The sequence below is a fragment of the Zonotrichia albicollis genome, chromosome 8 (genome assembly GCF_047830755.1).
Source record: "Zonotrichia albicollis isolate bZonAlb1 chromosome 8, bZonAlb1.hap1, whole genome shotgun sequence".
Taxonomy (NCBI): domain Eukaryota; kingdom Metazoa; phylum Chordata; class Aves; order Passeriformes; family Passerellidae; genus Zonotrichia; species Zonotrichia albicollis.
In genome coordinates, this window is record NC_133826.1 from 22,297,753 (window position 1) to 22,317,578 (window position 19,826).

At 42.7% G+C, this 19,826-nt stretch overlaps 1 protein-coding gene across 5 annotated transcripts in view; it reads left to right on the forward strand.

Moving 5' to 3' along the window:
* DENND1B (DENN domain containing 1B) overlaps nt 1-19,826 on the forward strand; it is a 207,112-nt gene that overhangs the window by 28,995 nt on the left and 158,291 nt on the right. The window contains exons 1-2 of one of the 5 annotated variants that reach the window (XM_074546244.1): nt 15,647-16,055; nt 18,838-18,902. In XM_074546244.1, the coding sequence (XP_074402345.1) occupies nt 16,039-16,055; nt 18,838-18,902 (82 nt within the window). In that variant the 5' untranslated portion in view covers nt 15,647-16,038. Of the gene's footprint in view, nt 1-15,646; nt 16,056-18,535; nt 18,556-18,837; nt 18,903-19,826 lie in introns of those variants that run through there. The other 4 variants (XM_026793472.2, XM_005487113.4, XM_074546243.1 and 1 more) reach the window with 4 other exon arrangements.

A 19,826-nucleotide genomic window follows, 5' to 3' on the forward strand; every position in this document is an offset into this window, starting at 1 on the left:
TATATGAAGCAGAGAAAGAAGCCTCACTCCAAGGCTGCCTGGCAAAAGTATCCTTCTCTTGTCTCACATTGAGGGTTTTTAAAATTTTGTTGGGGGGGGGGGGGGGTTGTGTGTTGGTGGTTTTTTTTTTTTTTTTTTTTTAGGAGGGGGGGAAAAAGGCAGTGGTGTAGCCTTTGCCTGTGTTTGATTTGACTTAAGAAAGTGCTGTGAACCTGTAATGTACCTCTGTGTCCTAAACTGCAACAGCAAACTGACATAGTGCTAAGCCTGACCCTGGAGATGGCTCATGTGGGACTGCTGTCACCCAGGTCCATTTCTTAGCAACACTGTTAGTAAGTGTGATTAATGTAGCCAAGTTCTTGATGATCTGAGCTAGTGGATTCTTTTCTGTCAAGTTTTGCTAACCACAAAATCTGCCAGTCACCACCAATGCACATGAAATACTTTGAAAGAAAGAAAAATACATGCCTGATTACAAAGGTAAGATTTTAAATATGAAGCTATCTAGATAATTGGGAATACTGGAAATATTCCTGAAAATACTTATGCATATACTTAACCTTAAGCATACACATAATTCTATTAACTTCAGTGGGACTATATATATTTCTAAAGTGAACCACCTGTGTGTTTGAGAAGACAAAGCTATTAAGCTTCTCTGCATGCAGAATTTGATCCCGTGACTAAGTCTTTGTGTATCATGCTGTAAATTTACCCTGAAGCTTGCCATAAAGCCAGTGCTTTTAAAGAGTATATTTGAAGAGCTCCAGTAGAGTCTCAAGGCAGTTATAATAGTGTGTATTTGATTTACAGCGTGCCATTGAATTAGAAGGGTATTTGAAAAAGGATTTATATTAAAATAATGTAGACAGTGATTTAGAGCATGGATTGTGGCCATAACTATGGGCAAAACAGAAGAGTTTATTGCAGCAAACAGCTCATTGCCTTCTGCGGGAAAAACACTGAAGTAGAAAATTTGGAGATTGTCATCTTGGCTGAGTATATCTGTTAACTAAAAATACTGGTCAACACATGGCTTTTCAAAGTACAGAGGACTTTCAACAACATTTTGTGTAACCAGCACTGGATAGAATTATCAATGAGCTGGAACAGTGATTTGGAAAGGAGAACCATGGAATCAATAAACCAGCTGGGACAGCGAATCCAAGAAATATACATTTCTTGGAAAATGACAAAGCATTTTGGCAATAAGTGCTACAAAAGAAAGTCGATCTGAGAATTTTGCCAAATTCCTCAACAATACTGAGATGGCTCCTGAATAGATACATGCCTTGACCTGATTAGTAAACATTTGGGTTTTATACAAAAATCTAGAAATTAAATCTTAAAATAATAATTTCAAATCTTTTTTATAACTCTCTCGATTGCTCTCAGTATTGTTTTCCTAATTTCTTATTGGAAGCTTAAAATGCAAGGCTAAAATATCAGCTGGTATAAATTACCTGACTTTTGTGAAGATGGGTTGGTATGAATGACATGGGGCTTGATCTGTCTCCTTCAACACGTCTGTTCCCTGCCTTTAATTACAGTACATTATTTTGGATTCTAGTGGATTTTAAGATACATGAGGCTGCTCTGAGAAATGACAGCTTATTTTCAACATAATGCTGAACTTTCCATAAATTTTTAAGGTGAAAACAAAGAGAACCCCCTTGGCCTGGACTTGCACTGGCAGATAGGCAAAGACCACAGGGCCTCATTTGGTGAGAGCCAGCCCAGAGTGCTTCCTGTGGCTGTGCCAGAAGGTGTGATGGGTGGAAATGCTGGGACTGCACCACTTCATGGCTTGGATTGCCCTCTGAATTCTGATACAAACAGCTGATTAGGGGGTTGCCAGGCTTATCAGTTGAAATATCAGGTTCTGGTTTTGGTGGTTTTTTTGATGCCTAAACTTGGAAAACAAACCAGCAATGATCCTCTATGGATCCTCTAGCCTTCTACCCTCAGTTCCATACTGAGAGAATCTGGTCAGGCTGCTTCACCCATGGAAAAGATCATATTCATTCTTACGGCCTGAAACCCATGGGTAAAACCTTCCTGGATTCACTGGGAGAGGCAGCACTGCTTTCTGTACCAGCAGCCTCATGGGTGCAGTTACTCCCCAGGACTGTAAGGATCCAGCAGATAAAAACTGATACAGGACAAATGCCAAGGACAGAAAGGTCTGTGCAGTGAAATGATGCATGAAATATTAAGAGGGCGGTGTTTGGCAGCTTCATTAGGAGGCCAGGGGAAGCATTCTGCACACCAAGAAAGGATGAAGGCAACTGTGTCTTGGAAACTTGACAAAGAGATCTTTGTGTTCTCCTCTCTTGTTTGGTTTAACATCGTCACACTCCTCTCTCTTTCCCGGAAAATGCTCTCAGCCACAGCAGAGGACCCTGTGTTTCTGTTTGGGTGAATGTGCAGGTCTCCCTCCATCCCCTACCCCTGACACACTGAATCAGTCTCCTGCTGGATCCACATGGATTCACACAAACTATGGGAGTGGACAGAGGGAGCTCTCCTGCTCTTGTTTCAGGCAGGCTGTATATTCAGCCAGACATTTCAATATCAATTATTCTCAAACTTGAGTTTATATACAAGCTAGTGAATGAAAGGTTTTGAAAACTTGAATGATTTTTTTTTAATGGGAAAACACAACTTTATCCCAGTGCTCAAGGGATGATGTGTGCCTCAGTCCAACATGGAGAGAGTTGATGGCAAGAGCACAGATGATGAAGCTCATAAATAAGTGGCAGCAGAGCTGCTCATAAATAGCAAAAATAGTGCTGGACATTGAAGAAAATTAACTCCCTGCAAAAAGAAGATACTTGAAAACATAATGTGAAAGAACAAAGAAGTCCAAAGAAAGTTATTTTGATGGTATTTGGGAAAACAGAATAGACAAGGTTGAACTGGATATAATAAGATCACAATTCCTTTTGGACATGAAAATTTGAAAATTTCAAAACCATTTAGTAATATAAACTTCTTACCCCAAAAGTGCTTGCAGAGAATATTAAGAAAATATTCTTTGAAACGTAGAATTCTAATTAACATTCTCAATGTACTTTGTTAACATTATAGGCAGAAAAAAATTGACCAATTGTAACTATTTCATAGACACAGATGAATAGGCAGTAAAATCTAAAGAGCTAAGGACAGAAAAAAAAAAATTAAGACAAATTAATCATAATGCATTGAAGATATTTTTCTACTTCTGTTGAAGAAGAAATAGAAAACAGCATTGCTGCTGCTTGTCACAGAAAAGCATCCTGCTTCATATGGAAACAAGACAGTGCAACTTCTTTTGTGGGAGGCCTTCAAGAGATTCCCCACCACTAGTACTCATCCTTCAGGCCCCTTTGTCTCTTTCTCAGGCACCTGCTAGCTCCTTGATGGTTCTGCAGAGGTAAATCCCTGTGATGAAGGAGAAGACAGTAAAGGAAGCAAGGCAGCACAGTGACCTTGCAAGTCACAGCTCACCTAGTGCTTGTCCCAGTTGTTTAGGATCCTATTTGCCTTGCAATCCAGCTGCAGCACAGATGTTTTCAATACAGCCTCTTCTAAAGCTCTGAGAAGATTGCAGATTTCAATTTTAAGCTATCAAGAAGAGTATTCTCTGTTGGCACACATTTTCACGGTCTGGTTCTAGAAATGCTTTCTTTTGGATGCATAACTGTGAACAGTCACCAGGAAACAGGGATCCCTCACTTGTCCCTAGTTAATGCACCTGGCCTTGGTGCTTGGTTTTACAGTGCAGGATGAGTTCAGCACAAGAGTGGCTACAGAAGCAGAACTGCCATACTTCAGTAATCCTTTTGAGTGCTGCAGATCTCCTGTGTAGCTGCACACAGCAGATGGACTGGAGGGATGCTGTTTGTTGCTTGCATTAAAGGTGGTTTGTGCTGATTCTTCTGTTGCAGGGAGTGAAAGCCTGCAAGTGTTTGGTTTGAGAAGTGCAGTGAGCTTGCTCTCTTTGTTTCTGAGTGAGTCCAAAACAAAATAGGTAAGACAAATATCTTTACTGGCAGTGGATGACTGCTCATCTGCCATATGTGTGATGAAAGAAGATTTATGTCATGGGTAATGCCCAGATTTGTTGGAAATATTGGTTGACTTCCTCAGCAGGCCAGAAATCATCTTGCAATAAAACACAGTATGTTATTACTTCTCTGGGTTACTGCTGTTACAAGTTGATGACTGCATGATGAGAAATTTAATTTTTTCAGTGATAACATTTAACAGAGGCAGTCTCAGGAAAACAGCAGAGGCAATTGCAAGCATTTGGATAAGAGCATGGGCACTGCAGTTAGACTATTTCAAGAATCCGCTACTGTATCCATCATAAAAACAGCCTCTATAATGTGAGAAGATTGATAACACACTCCATACTGTAGGTGATTTTCATTCAGTCTGTAGATTCCAAAAGTGAAAATAAGTTGTATCACATCAGAATCACAGTATATCATGTCTCCAGGCAAAACCAGAAGTTTTTAAAGGAGGTCCTTTAGTTCAAAACAAGTTTTATTTACTTCACTAATGCCTAGAAATACCCCATAGTTTTACTGTGGAAAGGAGTTCTTTCTTATCTCTTTTTTTTTTAATTTTATTTTTTTACTTTAAGTGTACTGAATGCTCCATTATACATAATTGTCATCCCAAGCTTATACACTGAAGAAAGAAAATCCTTTTGCAAGATTCTGACTGTATTTTGTAACACATTAAAGGAACTCTCATATGGATTACATCTCCTGAGTCTGCTGGTGCCTGACATATGTTCTGTGAAAAAGAAAAATGACATATTGTTCTGTAAAACTATTCCCCGTGTCTCCCCACTTGCCAAGTTTACTATACATTATGTGAAGGGAAAAAAATGTCCAGAATATTTCAGAAGTGGAACAAACAATTGCAGTTGATTGTGACATCAATGAATATACTTGTGAGTGTAATTGCTGGTGTCAGGAATATTCTGTAAGCTCCTTAAAATGCTTTCACTTGGCATATTTCAGATTGCCTGGTTTGTACCCTTAGAACAGGCCCAGCCCTGTTTATTGCTGTAAATTGAGTGTTATTAAGGAATACTAGGTGTGATGAGCAAACCATGAATTATAGATAACAGCTTTCACAATGCTTTTTGAAATGCACACCACTGATGCTTTGCCATAGAAACCTGTATACAAAATACCATATTGAACAGCTGGCATTAAAGAAACTTAGGAGATAGAACAGAAAGAACATGTCCTTGGACTCATTTATAGAGTGTAATTACATTTTAATGTGTAAAAGTTCCTCAAATAAGGAATTTCAGCTTTGTTTTCTCTGGAGATTGCAAGAGAAATTTAAAAAATTGATCCTTGGAAATGAGGATTTCTAAACTATTGTATTCCAATATAGTCCATCAGATCTCATGTGCTACTTCTGATGCTGTTTGGATAGAAACATGCAGAGATTAGCTACTTCAAGAAGTGAAGGTGATAAGGATGTAGTGATCCTCTCCTTTGGGGTCAACACCAAAATCAGGACTTAAGGTGATGCCCTCCTGCTTGGTGTCTTGAGGTCTTAGGCTCTGTCCCATCGTGCCCATCCCCATTGTCTGGCTGACTGCAGTTCACCACAGCTCTCAGCTGCATTTCCCACTCATGCTGTAGTGTGCTTGATGAGGTTTCTTTTTGGTATCACATGTGTTTGCAGGGATACTTGGAGACTAAACATGTTCTGGGCATGAAGATTAATTTTTGTGTAGTCCTCTTTTGAGTGCTTCTTTATCCCAGGCACTGGAATTCATAGAGAATTTCAAATGCCCTGTCCACTGGAACAGTGACAGGATCATGCACAACCAATCCAGGAGATTTTTTGAAGTGTATTGAGGACATTTTGTTGTAGCAGGTGATGACTGAACTGATTGCTGGACCCATTACACACAAGGAAGGAAGAACTGGTTGAAAAGGTGAAGGTCAAGGGCAGTCTTGGCTGCAATGACCATGAGACTTGACAAATCTTCGTGTGAGACAGACTAGGAGGAATAAGGAGCCCAGGAGAGTGAGTCAGTCTTCAAGGACAACCTCCTTAGGGCATAAAAGCAGTCTATTGCAATATATGTAAAGTAAATCAAGAGTAACAGAGGAGAAGCATAGGTGGAGAGGGGACTCCTGGCCCAGCCCAGATGCACACAGGGAGCACTGAAGGAGGATGCAGAGGTGGCAGCTTAGAAGGTATTCAGAGACACTTCTGGAGCATGCATAGAAAGAACTGCACAACCCAAAGCTCAAACTGAGTTGAAATTAGCAAATGATGTAAATGGTATAAAAGGGCTTCTTGTGCTTATATGCCTGGAAAGAGTGGCCTGTGTCAGCCTGGCTCCAGTGACCACACAGCAAGTCTGTTGTGATGAGGCAGGTTCAAGGTCAAGGCAGGAAATCAAGCCAGCAGGTCAGGATCAGGGAGGCAGGAGACTGGGCACTGACACAGCTGCAGCACAGCTGCAGTGTCACTCAGGCAGAGGCCAAGTGCAAGAGCCTCAGCTTGAAAGCAGCTCCCAAGGGATGGAGAGGCAGGCAAGCCTTTGCTGAGGTTGTCTCTAGCTTTATTCCCAACAAATAGCTCAGATCAGCAAAAAGGCTGACCTTGAACTCAGTCCCATAAACTCCTGAACCAACTAAAATCCTGGCAGGGGGAGTTGAATCAGGGCCCTGATGCACTACAGGCTGGGGATTTGCTGTGCAGAAATCAGTATTGCAGAATAAAACCTGGGGACCTGGTGCTCAGGGAGCTGACTGTGAGTCAGCAACGTGCTCCTGTAGCAAAAGGAGGCTGACAGCACTCCAAGCCCTGTGAGCAATAGGCCAGACAGCCTCTGAAGGGGAGGCATGAGTCCCTCTCTTTGTTTCTCTTTGTTTACTCTGCCCCATTTTGGGCTCCCCATCATGAGAAAATGAAACACTGATGCAGGGCCAGGGGTGGGCTGCCAGGATATTGTGTGGCTGGAGTTGCTGAGAGAGCTATGCATGTTCAGCCCTAAGGAGAGGTGGCCTCAGGGAGAACCCCCCTGATGTATGCAGCTACTCAGGGAGGTCAGGAGCAGAAGGAACCCAGCTTTTCCCAGAGGTGGAAAGAGGCAGTAAAGATGTGTTGAAACATGAGAGATTTTGACGTGATACAGTAATTTTCCTTTTTGCTGAGAGGGTTATTGAACACTGGAGTGAGCAGGATGCCCAGAGGGGCTGCAGTGTCCCTCACCCTTGCAGATGCTCTAAGCCAACCTGCTTGAGACCCCAAGCAGCCTGCTCTGAGCAGGAACCAGAGGGGAGGGAACCATCCCACAAGTGGGGTTTCACATGGCAGCAAGGTGCTTTGGTGTGGTGTTAAAATGCAAGTCTGAGGACAGAGGTTTGTACTTAGCAACAGTTCTAATTCTCAGGAACACGTACACATTATTCTGCTCCAACATCTGTTAATAATAGCATATGAAGCAATACAACTTTCTAATGGAACTGTTGAGAAGAGGAACAGATGGAAAATTCTGTGCAAAATAAGTCATATCAATATGATTTAATTTTTGTGTTTGCCAGGGATTCTGGCAATAAAATGGCCTGATTCTGTGGCAGAAGTACAGCAACATTTGAGAACTGCTAGGAGCCCTGTTCCCTTCACCACCGCTGAGGAGCAAAGCCCTAAAATAAAACAGTCAAGTGGCTCCACAGGCTCACTGCTGTCATCTCTCTGAACTCTCTCAGGCACAACCTCTCAAATGCCAAACAGCATGGTGTTCCTACCACTCTTCTGCTCTTCAACTGAACCAGCAGCTCCAGTGGTTAGGGTAGGCATTGGGACTAACCCAGCAAATAAAGCCATCAGCTGTGTTCATGCACTAGGGCTGTACTGTCCCAAGGACAGCCCACTGGCCTTGCTTTCTGGAGATGTCACTTCCTTCTTCTGCTCTCATTTCACCTAGCTACTAAACTCCAGAATTTCTTCAGTAAGCATTGTGATAAATATGGAAGTTTATTGTATTAGTTAATTACTGGGATTATATTCCACCTGTTGTGCTGAGAGCCCTCCCATCCACTTTGTGTCTTTGGTATCTGATGTAGTGGTGAATCAAAAGAGGCAAAAGCATACAGGGATAGCCCATCTGCCTGAAGTATTTGCAGCTATTTAGCACAATGGCAACTGGGTCTGTGATCCTTACATCTCTGAATGAAGAAACCTACACAAGATGTAGTGATTTACCTGTGATCCAGTTGCATAACAAAGTGTTAAAACAAACAGCAGTGTAGAAGTCTTCCTTAAATACCTGCCATATATGCCTACATTAGAATTCATACACTCCACAGGGGTATAGTTTTTCCTTTACAGAAAAAAAAATTAATTTTGTTAGAGGGAATTTCCTTATTCCTAAGAAGAAAGGTTGACATTGCTAAATTACCTTATGAAATTAATTATGAGCAAAGCACCCTCAACAAAACATGAGGACAAATCACTGACCAAAGAACCTGGCACTGGGGGCTCCCCATTATGTCAGCCACAACATCAGAAGAGGGCTAGGGATCTTTTGATAGAGGAACCCATACACTGACTTTTAATCTTTTAATCCAAGCAAATATAAAAATACACTGTTTCTATTGGCTATTTGTAAATTAAATACTGTTTGTAGAGCTGAGAACCTGGCTTTTTATAACTAATTTTCATATAAAACTTCTGTCAGTATATACTCTTTTATATGTATGCTAGTGCAAAAATAGGGCCTTAATCCATGGCAAATAAATAGCTGGAAACTGTTCTTTTAATATTTAGGATTCCTTGATTTACTGCTTGAAATTTTTTGGTAGACATAGCAGAGAGTTTCTAAAGCAGCCTAGAGATTTTTAACACATTTTAATTTCAATGAAGGTCCGTTCCTAATTTTGTGTACATTTGGCCTTACCACATTAAGTGCACACTCAGAAGATTACAAGAATATGAAGTTTTTATGTCTGATTACAAAAATCAGTTTCATACTGCTTTGAATAGAACTTTTTAAAAAAGCTCCATCATAGTTTTAATGAGTACCATATTAATCAGGTAGCCTGCAACCTGCAGCATTTAAAATATACATTTGAGAAGTATGAGGAGTATATTCTTGCCTAAAGAGAAGAACTGAATTTATTCAGCAAGAAAGCGTTCAATCTGGTAAGAAACTTTTACTTGCAAATGACTTGAATGAGTGATTTCCTTCTCCTGAATCCATGCATATTGAAAGATGCTGCCTGACCCTGCTGCTTCACTAAAAAATTATTCCTTAAAGCAAACTGGGCTGGGCTGAAAAAAATCTCCACAATAATCACTAAGTGTGGGAAAGAATTTGGTATATTTTCTTAATATTGCCAGAAATGTTTCTTGAAACCTTTTTTTTTCCTATGCAGAGGAAAGAACAGCTTCTTTCTTTTTTCCATCTTTTGTTTCTCTTAAGTTCCTAACAGCGAGGCAGCTGCAAGGTGTCTGACTCGCATCTGAACTGGAACTGGGCAAAGACCAGCCCTTGTTTTCAAACACTCCTATGAATAATCAGCATCCACTGGAAAGCATTTGAAATTTGCTGGCTGAAGGCTGGATTTGGGCAGCAGACCTGAAAGGTGGCTTATTCTACTGTTAGATTCTGCCAGCTGTCACTTCTGAATTAGAAGTAAATTAGAAATAGAAATTAGAAATCCACCCATATTTTCTAAATTGACTACGAATTGAAGTTGATATGCATAGAAATATTACTTATGTTTAATTTCTAAATTAATTTGCAGAGAAACAATTAATAAAGCTCCCAGACTTCACAGGTAAAGCAAATGTCTGGTTAAACTTTACAAAGGCTTGTAAATATTTACTAAATGCATACTTCATGTCTTCTGTAGATTATGATGCAAATTCATCTAGCAAACAAAAGGTACTATGGATCAGACTGCAAAGATTTGCAAATACTACCAGTAAACCAAACGCTGAGCTAATACAGTTGTATCATAAACATTTACATTTTTGAGTGTCTTATCTCTCAAAGCACTGTAGTTTGAAGTGATGTTTATAAAAGCTCCCCCATCCCCTTTGTTAAACTTGTACTTAAAGCTGACCTGATTATGAAGATCTGCTATCTCAGTCTTGTTGGGAGGACACGTTGATTAGAAAATCAAGGAAAACTCAATTCCATCCAAGCAATGATCTCTGCCCAGGAGTCCATTGATTAATTAATGAGTGTGTTTACGTGGGTGTGTGAGTTCGGGCAGGTTAGCCTTTGCACATAGCCTGGCTGCAAGGACAGTGACAGCTCTGGAATACAGCTTCCCTGAACCTTAACAACAACCTAGCACATGCATCACATGAAAGTCCTTACCCAGCCAAGGTGTCACTTTTGGTCATGTCCACCTTAAATCATCATCTGCTCTTAAGCAGGAAAACTTAGAGCCCTTTACAGTGCATTTTTGGATAAATAACATTGAAAGGTTAAAAAAGATGTTTGTATGATCATGCAAGGAGTCAATAAAAATGTGGAATACTTGTGGACATGCATATTCTATATATATTTAGTTAATACACTAAAGTTTGTTTATTTATTTGGTATAAATATATAAATAATATTATATAAATATATACATCATTTATAGTATTTAGTTAATAAACTCTACTCTCATTGAAAGAGACCTATTTCAAATCTTGAAAGAGTATCTTTAAAGAAACTGAATGATGAAATCACATAATGTAGGTATGTGGTGTTTTTTTAAAGTACAGTATTTTGTTTTTAAGTATTGTCTCATGACAGTGTTATGGCTAAGCATTTTAATGGAGAAATTGATGTTTGTGAATTTAGTAGTTTGGAAAACTTTGCACAGGGGAGATGACATAGCCACTCATTTACAACCGGGAATGGGTGTGGATAAGATTCAAACAAGGTGATAAAACCCCCAAGCCTCCAACGCCATTAAAACAGGGCTGAGAGCAAACTCTTAATGCAAGAAATGCTTTTCAAGTCTGTAAGGTTTGACAAGGTGATTCTGTTGTTAGGAGATGTACTGATATCTGCTGAGATAACATAAACCTACTGTAACTTATTTGAAGGAACAAGGACTAAAACAGACCCAAGTACACTCAGGGGTGAGTGGAGAATTCTTGGTACAAGGTATAAACCGCAGATCATATAAAAGTATTCTAAAAAATATTTATTATGGCCATAGAGTGGGAAACTTAATAGGTTTTGATTTTGCCATTTTTGACAAACCCCTTGGTGCTCCCAGGGGAGAATATGTCTTTCAGCAAGCTTTGCTAACAATGTTCTGAAGGAAATCCCTTTATGGGTTTCAGGAGCACTTAAGAGGAAGATCACTTTATTAGCAGTAGGCTTTACATTAAATTAATTGTACCTGGCAAGTGAGGAATTCTGTGATACTTAAGATTCCTTAATTGACAATATGTCTGCTCCAGCTTATGGCGATGATGAGCCTTTTCTACCTCTCAAAGCTTTGCTGGAGTTATTTGGGGTGGCAGATTTAGATCTGTACAGAGTTGGATTCAGTCAGTGAACCCCAAACCCCATCATAGGGTGGCATTTTTGTGTCGGGTAAATTCTGTTTCCTGTGCTCCCTGTGAATCTCCCTGCACAAAGCATGGGTCCTTGCAGCTTGCATTAGGAAGATTCAAATTCTCCCATGCTAAATACTGAACAGAATAATTTTTGTCTTCAGACGATTTGTGCTTTTGCCTTTCCTCTGTCCCTTTTATGTCTTCTGTGCTAAAAGAAAATCACTACACGTGTGAATGTAGTGGTATCAACTTGAAAAAAAGTAATTGGGTTTTCATGGGACTTCTCTGCATTGCTCTGCCGCTTCCAAGTGCCAGGATGTGTGGCCATTTTTTTGTCTGTTTCTCATCTCCCTTTTGGAGATTTTACCCCTACTTTGCACCACTTTTATAGACCCAAACCCACATGGTTTTGATTTGGCAGAGAATGGCAGATTGCTAACAGAAAGGATGTGATGCTTGTTTTGGCATTTGGCTTGGTGTTTTTCATCTACATCTCTTGTTGCATCCATATTGAGCTTGGTTGTTAACTAGAAACTGTGCTCTATGGTTTTTTGGACTGATAACAAATCTCATGAGGTTTGGGAATCCCATGAAGTTTAGTAAGGCCAAGTGCAAGGTGCTGCTGGAGTCCAGAAGGGGCCACCCAGTTGATCAGAGGGATGGAGCACTTCTCCTATGAGCAAAGGCTGAGAGAACTGGGTTTGTCCAGCCTAGAGAAGAGAAGGCTTTGGGGTGACCTAATTTCAGCCTTCCTGAAAGGAGCCTACAAAAAATATGGACAGGGACATTTTACAAGAGGATGTAGTGACAGGGCTAGGGGGAATGGTTTCATAATGAAACAGTAGGTTTATGTAGAGGGATACGGTATGGGTAAATGAAGGTGGTATAGAATATAATCTTATCCCCCAATGAGTTGCAGCTGGACCAATTACTAAAGATTAGGAACAGGCCTGATCTTAACAGGCCACACCTGTAGCCAGTAAGAACAAGTGGTATAAAAGAGTGGATTGGTAGGCTCTGGAGTTAGCTGGCTGCTCCAAGAGCCAAGAAGACTTAGTGCTTAGAGGAACTGCCTATGAGGCACATCAAAGAGGTATGAAACTTTGAGGATATGGAACCCTTGCACTATAATGATAATAGAACTCATGATATATAAGACAATAGGTTTATATTAAGCACTATGAATAAATTATTTGTTCTGAGGGTGCTGAGGCACTGGCACAGGCTGACCAGAGAAGCTGTACATGCCCCCATCCCTGGAAGTGTTCAAGGCCAGGTTGGATGGGGCTCTGAGTAGCCTGGTCTAGGGGAAGGTGTCCTTGCCCATGGAGGGAACTTGGAAAGAGATCATCTTCAAGGTTCCTTCCAATGTAGGTCATTCCATGATCTCTGAGATGGAGCTGCCCTGATGGCACTTCCATTCTCCTCTTGTCCAATCCAGATGAAGTAGATTTTTGCATATTTTTTCATTTGTCCTTTTACTCTAAAGCATTAATAAATCTGGGAGAAAATTAAGGCTTGTAGGTCTAATTCAATTTACATGAGATCTCTTTTACTGCCAGTACGTAAGAGCTGAATTGTTTAAGTATCTGTATCAGTTTTAAAGCTCCTTTACATTATTAGACTGGTAAAAAGATGACTAATGAGTATTGGTAAACTGCAGTGGAAGAATGAGTAGGAATCTTCATCTCTAAGTTACCTATTTTTCAGTTGCTTCTATCTACAAAACAAATGCTCATCTCCCCCACCTCCTGCAAATCCTCTTATATCAGTTCCTATGCTAATCCATTAGATATAATTTAGGTTGAGGTCAGCTATTTTCATGTTATGCAAAACTTACAGAAAAAGGCTCTGTGTCTTTTGGATTACATGTAGAACAGCTGATTCTGAAAAGACAAAGTATCAGTTGCTTCATGGCTCTAATTTGGAATGGAAAACCAGAGTAAAGTAAACTACACTCACAGCTTCAGAATATACTAAATTAATCCATTTTCTACATATCTAGAGGCTTTGCTTTCAGTTTTTCCTTCTTCCTTGATTCTCTTCCAAGGAAAAGCTGAAACCGAGGTAGTAGTAAGAGGTGGTTTTGAACACTAATACCTTTCCCAAAACATCATCTTTCATTAAAAGCTGCTGTGGTTGCAAAACAGTCTGGAAAACATGAACTAAGTGTAACCAGGGCAGAGATGTCTGCTTAAACTTTCACAGAGTATGAAATAATAGCTCTGAGAGATGTGAGCCTCATCTCAACAGGGTGTTCTCTCATATGCCTTCTATTTTAAAGCTGAACTTTCTCTACTCTTCCTGCTGTTCCAGGCAGGCAAGGTTTAGTCACTGCATGCAGTCAATTTACTCCAGTGACAAGGCATGTATTTACTTTGGGAAAGAAATCCTACCTTTTTTTTCTCCAATTATGATAAAATGAAATCTAAGGGACTGAATGGTCCTATCTGCCAAGACAGGCCCTAGTCCAAGAGTGGCTGGAACGGTATGGTAGATCAGCTTGACAGGCCGCCAGACTGCAAAAGTGGCAAGCATCAGCAGCTTAAGAGAAGAGAGAAATAAACACACAATAGACTTATAAAATATTTATTGTAATTCAAAATACAGATCTATTGAAATCCTGGGGTTTTTTTGGAGGTGGGATGTTGGGAGTTGTTTTGGTTTTTCTTCTTTCTTGTACACCTCAAATAGAAATTTTTCACAAGTAAAATGTCTCGATATTTGGATAATCATCTGATCCAAATTCAATCTTGTTAAAGTATTGGCCATTTTTTTGCAGAAGAGACTTTCACATTCTGTGTGCTTTGCAGTAGGTCTGGGGGGAGAGATGGAGGGCAGAAGGGAGGCAGGCACAAAGACAGAGGTACAGACATGACTATAGTTGTGCCCCATAGCCTCCCCCGAGTGTTTCTTCTCCTTTTGGTTCTGTAACATCCCTGGGTGCTGGATGCCTTGCTCTCCCCATCCCCTTGCTAGAGCAGACATGGGCACTGCTGCCTTCTCTCCAGACTGATCCCACCAGAGAAGTTCAATTTAACAGTGGGTGAATTAATGCTGCCTGCTGTGAGGGCCTCTCATGGAACAAAAACACACATTTAACTGTTTTTTTTTTCTAAAAAATCCCTGAGCTACATGAAGTGCGTTGTTATATGCTAAGGATACAAAGCCCCAAGCAATTTCATTTACTTCAGTGGGAGTTGCAAATACTGGCTGCTAAAACACAGCCAAAAATTACCACAGAATGAGAACTGGGAAAGCAAGTACTTGAAGCTCAGGACAATCCCCAAGCTAAGGTTATTGCCATAACATTCAGCTCTTTTTGGTGCACATTGATACGATTTATTATTAGTTAATCTATGTCCTGTGAGGTGTGTAGGATGCGCAGTGAAGCCAAAACAATATTGGTTTGGAGAAGTTAATATTTGTAATTTCCTGACTTTTGAATATTTCATTTTTCAGCCCCAGTAATGCACTAATACTGTTTTATGTGTTTAATATATAATTGGCTTGAATTTTTTTCATCTTTTCAACTGTTGATATGATGATTAGCTTCTGGAGGAAGAGTGAAAAGAATGACGTTTTTTCTTTGGCCCAGTACCACAGAATCTATTTTATGCACTTTTTCATTACAGTGTTACTATGTTGGTGAAGGAAACTTGGTGTAGGTGGGAATTTGGCTGCTCAGTGCCTCTCAGATGAATGAGACTTGGAAGCCTCTCAAGGACGGTGTTATTTTTATTTCCTTTCCAAACTCGAGGGAAGCACTCGAAGATTGAAAGCTTTTCATGTGTGTTTACAGCACGGTGCGTTTGCTCCAGCCGTCCCTGCTGCAGCAGCTCTTCAGCAGTTTGGATCAGTGTTTGTTTAGCACTCGATAAAACCAAAAGCGAAGCAGATTACAGCAGGTTAAATTAACATTTATGACCTTTAGCACGAAAAGCTCCCCTTTGCTGCTGCGCATGAAGAGCCGCTAGGATGTGTCAGTGCCCTCCCGGGCCGGACCCATCCCGGGAGCGGTTTGAGCACAGGGTGCAGGTGCCCGTAAGGGGACACCTAACGGTGCCCACGCGCGGCCCGTGCCCACGCGCGGCCCGTGCCCACGCGCGGCCCCGGCCCACCCGCCGGGGCTCGGGCCGGCTCCGCAGCGCACCTGCCGCGGAGGGCACGGACTGCCGCCCTCCCCCGCCGCCCCCAGGTGACACCAGCCCCGGCGGTTCCCCGGGCCGCCGCGGAGCTTCCTGGTTCCCAGAAGGTGCCGGAGCGGCTGCAACAGGAACTGAGAGACGGGGGAGGAGGCGGTGCCGCGCTCCGCCGCAGTCGCGGCCCGAGCCGGGGGAGCGGAGCGGAGCAGCCATGGGCCGCCGCCCGCCGCTGCGCTGAGTCGCCCCCGCCGCCCAGCGCTCCGCGGCCGGCGCTGCCCCTTCGCCCCTGCCGGGCGGGGCGCTTGTCCCTGGGGGCGCCGGGGCCGCCGCCGGGGCCCGCGATGTGACCATGGACAGCAGGTTCAAGTGAGTGCTGTGTGTGCGGGGCCGCGGCGGGGCTGTGGGGCGCAGCGGGCCGAGCCGAGCCCGCGCGGAGGACAGACGGCGAGCAGGCCCCGTGGCTGCCCCGGTCCGCCGGGCCCGGCGTGCGGCGGGCGGGGACGGGAGGAGGGGGAGCCCACCCGGCGGGAGCGTGCGAGGGGCCGGGCGCGTCCGCCGCGGCCGCTGAGTGACAGCGGGAAGGGCGGGCGGGAGGCGGCGGGGCCGGAGCCGGGGCGAGGCGGGACCCGCGGCACGGGGGGAGCGGCGGCGCCCCCCGACCCGGCCCGCGGCGGCGGAGAGGAGGAGAAGGAGGCGGCCGCAGCCCCGCCGGCCGCTCCCCCGCCCCACGCCGCCTCCCGGCCCCGCGGCGGCCCCGGCATCGCCCGGCTGTGCGGGGGACGCGCTCGGCAGCCGTCCGCCCGGCCGGGCAGAGGCCCCGGCGCCGGTCGGGCTGTGCCCGGTGAACGGGGCCTGTGCGGGGGTGGCAGCGCGGTCCCGAGGCCGCCGGGCCCAGCAGAGCTGCCCGCCGCGGGCCGAGGCTGTTACAGACATCCCTTTAGGAGGTCACAGAATTGTCAGGGTAGGGAGGGAGCTCTGCAGATCATCCAGTCCTCTCGCCTTGCCAAGGCAGGGCCATGTAGAGCAGGTGACACAGGAACACTTCCAGGTGGGTTTGGAACGTCTCCAGGGGAAGACTCAACGACCGTCCTTGGGCGGTCTGTTCACTGCTCTGGCGTCCTCAGTGTAAAGTTCTTCCTCACGTTCAGGTGAAACTCCTTGTGTTTTGGCTTGAGGCCATGGTGGTTGCAGACCACCCTTCTGTCATTACAGCCTGGCCGGTGCAGAAGAGGTTCTTGGGGTGTTCGGGAGCACTGCCGTCCGGGCTGCCCTCCGGCAGCGGCCGCCTGCTCCCGTGACATTGAAAGTGACAAGATGTTACACACGCGTTTCGGCAATTTACAAACACTCCGTGTCTGGACGCTCTGAGCAGGCTGGCACCGCGGAGCTGGCAGGGAAACCAGAGACGAGAGACAGGCTCACAATTCTCAGATTAGTTTGACACATTTTTGACACTTCTGAGTGTAGTGGGATGTGAAGAGTAAACTTAGAAGCATTTTCCTGCAAAAGCAGTTTTAGAGTACTACAGTGAAAGACAGAAGGCAGTATTACTTCAAAGACTTTTTTTGAGTGTAACTCATCTAGGAGTTGAGGTAGAAGCACTCATTTGGTGATTGTAACACAAACCGATTCACATTAAAAAACCCCAGCCTGAGAGAATAAACCGAAGGCCTAAGCTAGAGCAATGTCATGGGGAGATGTCATTTTTTTTCAAATGAAGGATTTTTGTGGTTCAGTTTTCTAGGTGACTCAACCAAGCCTTATCAGTTTCATTCTGAACCTGCTCATCAGCTAGAGGAACAATGGACAGTTTAACACCAGATTAAATCTCCAATGTCCTGGATTTACGGCCTTGCCGTAACTCAGACCAGAATTTCATCTCATATACCCAGGATCAGTAGATAAAGGATTTCCCCACAAAATGCTTTAAAATGCAAGGGAAGAGTGTGATATGGGCAGGTTATGTCTTCATAATCTGAATTAGACTATAATTGTGTATCTCAATTGATGATGGTGCTGAGGTCAGTGAAAGCATGTACTGAATCAATTAATTTGTGACAGCTGAGTTTTTCCCTGGCTCAGCCTTTGGATTTCATTCAATACTTTATTTAAAGAAACAACAATGTTTTAATTTGCTTTATGCTTTATGTGAAGCATTCTAGAAACCTGGAACCAAGTCTTTTTTTTTTTTTTTTCCTATGCTTAAATCTCCAGCTGATTTCAGTGGGAGTGTTACACAAGACAGGAGTTCCACTGTGAGCCTTTTATGTGGTTAAATAGATAATTGATATGGGTGCGGTTATACCGCTTGTTTTTAATATAAATAGCAGTGTGCTTGGTAGGCAGAGAGGGGTGGGTGGCGTGGTAATGGCATTTAGGCCCGTTTCAATGAATATGTAGTTTGGGATTAGGTTGAGTGTTAATTGCTGTTGGCACACGCAGCTTGTTATTATCATCAGGTGGAAGAGGCGCCGGCCGTCACCCGCAGCTGCCCTTGATGGCTCCTGCAGATAAGGCGGCTCCTCTTCCTGGCCAGCTCGGGCTTGTGGCCATCCCCGCTTCGTGCACTCGTGGTGGCTCTCGCAGTGAATCACGCCTGAGGTTCAGCCTTTAGAGGCCCAGCTGGCGATCAATATCTGCTGAAAGAGGAAGCCAAACGAGTCTCGGCCTTGGGGTGGTAATCAGGCGCATTTAAAGGACAGCGGCTAAACACAGGGCGTTAAAATGAAAGTCTAATGATGGGCTATTCCTACTTAGTAGAAATAAGACATAGCTTTAGAAAAGGCTGCCTGTGACTCCATTGATGTTGCAGATTGAGTGATTGATAAGGAGTTTGGTAGCTCTTTTTTCTCAACTATTAGATGAGGTATGGTGAAGCGACTTAAAAGCTATTTGATATATAAGGCAGTGACAATAAAATGTAAATAAATCACACAGTTTAGCTTGTTTATCTTTCTTATTCCTTTCTTAAGGCTGTATAGGGAAATGTGACTTTTTGGTTCTTTCTTAGAACTAATCTGAGTACTAATTTTGTTTTAATAATATTTTCATTCTATTTATTATTCTGCAAAAAGAATGGAAAGAATATAACAGTAGAAATAAGATCTGAAATATGTATATGATAATTGGTTGTATTTATTTCTTCTAGGGAAAATCCGGAACGTACCTTTGATTTGGTACTGAAAGTAAAATGCCAAGCTTCAGAAAACGAAGGTAATGTAATACACTGTGTCTGTGATATTTATATAGAGAAATGAGAGCTGGAAAAAACACTTGGCATGCCAGTCTAGTGTTATTTTGTACTTTGAATTGCTTTTGGGCTGAGATTGTGTTAGAATGTGCCTATGATTAGTTTTTTGCTTTTTAAAATCTATTACTTTGTAGTTGTTGTGGGGTTTTGTTTTCATTTTAGCTGTTGTAAAAATATTTTTGTTCTTCATGATATATTTGCAAACCCTGAAGTGTATTTTCTACTCTTAAAATGTTGATTTTTGTGTAAGATTTCATTTTAGAAGAGCAATTGACTTCTGTCTATCAGGGGAATGTTAATTTTGATCAGTGTGATAGAGAGAAAGTAAGTTATTTTCTGAAAAAAATAGGAAGAGACTTTCTTTGTAGCTCATGTTTGGCAGCTGCCCTGGTTTGCTGCATCATACAAACAGCAGTGAGAGCTGCCTTGAGCTTGTATCAGCCGTCACTTTCACATCTCTATAAACACGAGGTAAAAGAGATGTAGTAGTGCAAGAGTTGTCTGAGAGAGGCTTTTTTTCCCTCCCCTTGGGTAAAAAGATGGGCTTTCCAGTACTGAAATTAAAGTGACCTCTTGAAAGTCCACTGGGGGAACTGGGTTCATGTTCTCATCCGAGGTTGTTGGCCTTACAAAAGCAAAGGGAGAGGAGGAGTCTTGTCAGGGTTGTATTGTAGTCATGTTAGTCTGTGACAGCTGTGTCTTAATCACAACTATAAAAACAATAAACTACATCTTAAAACAGACTATATTTCTTGTCCTACTGTGCTAATGGATACTGTTTCCAGAGTTTACTACTTTAACCAGTTAGAGGCCTGTAGAAGTTTATAGCTGCACACTATTCCTTGGTTTTTTTTATATTTCAGACAGCGTTTCTGTTAGTGAGTTGT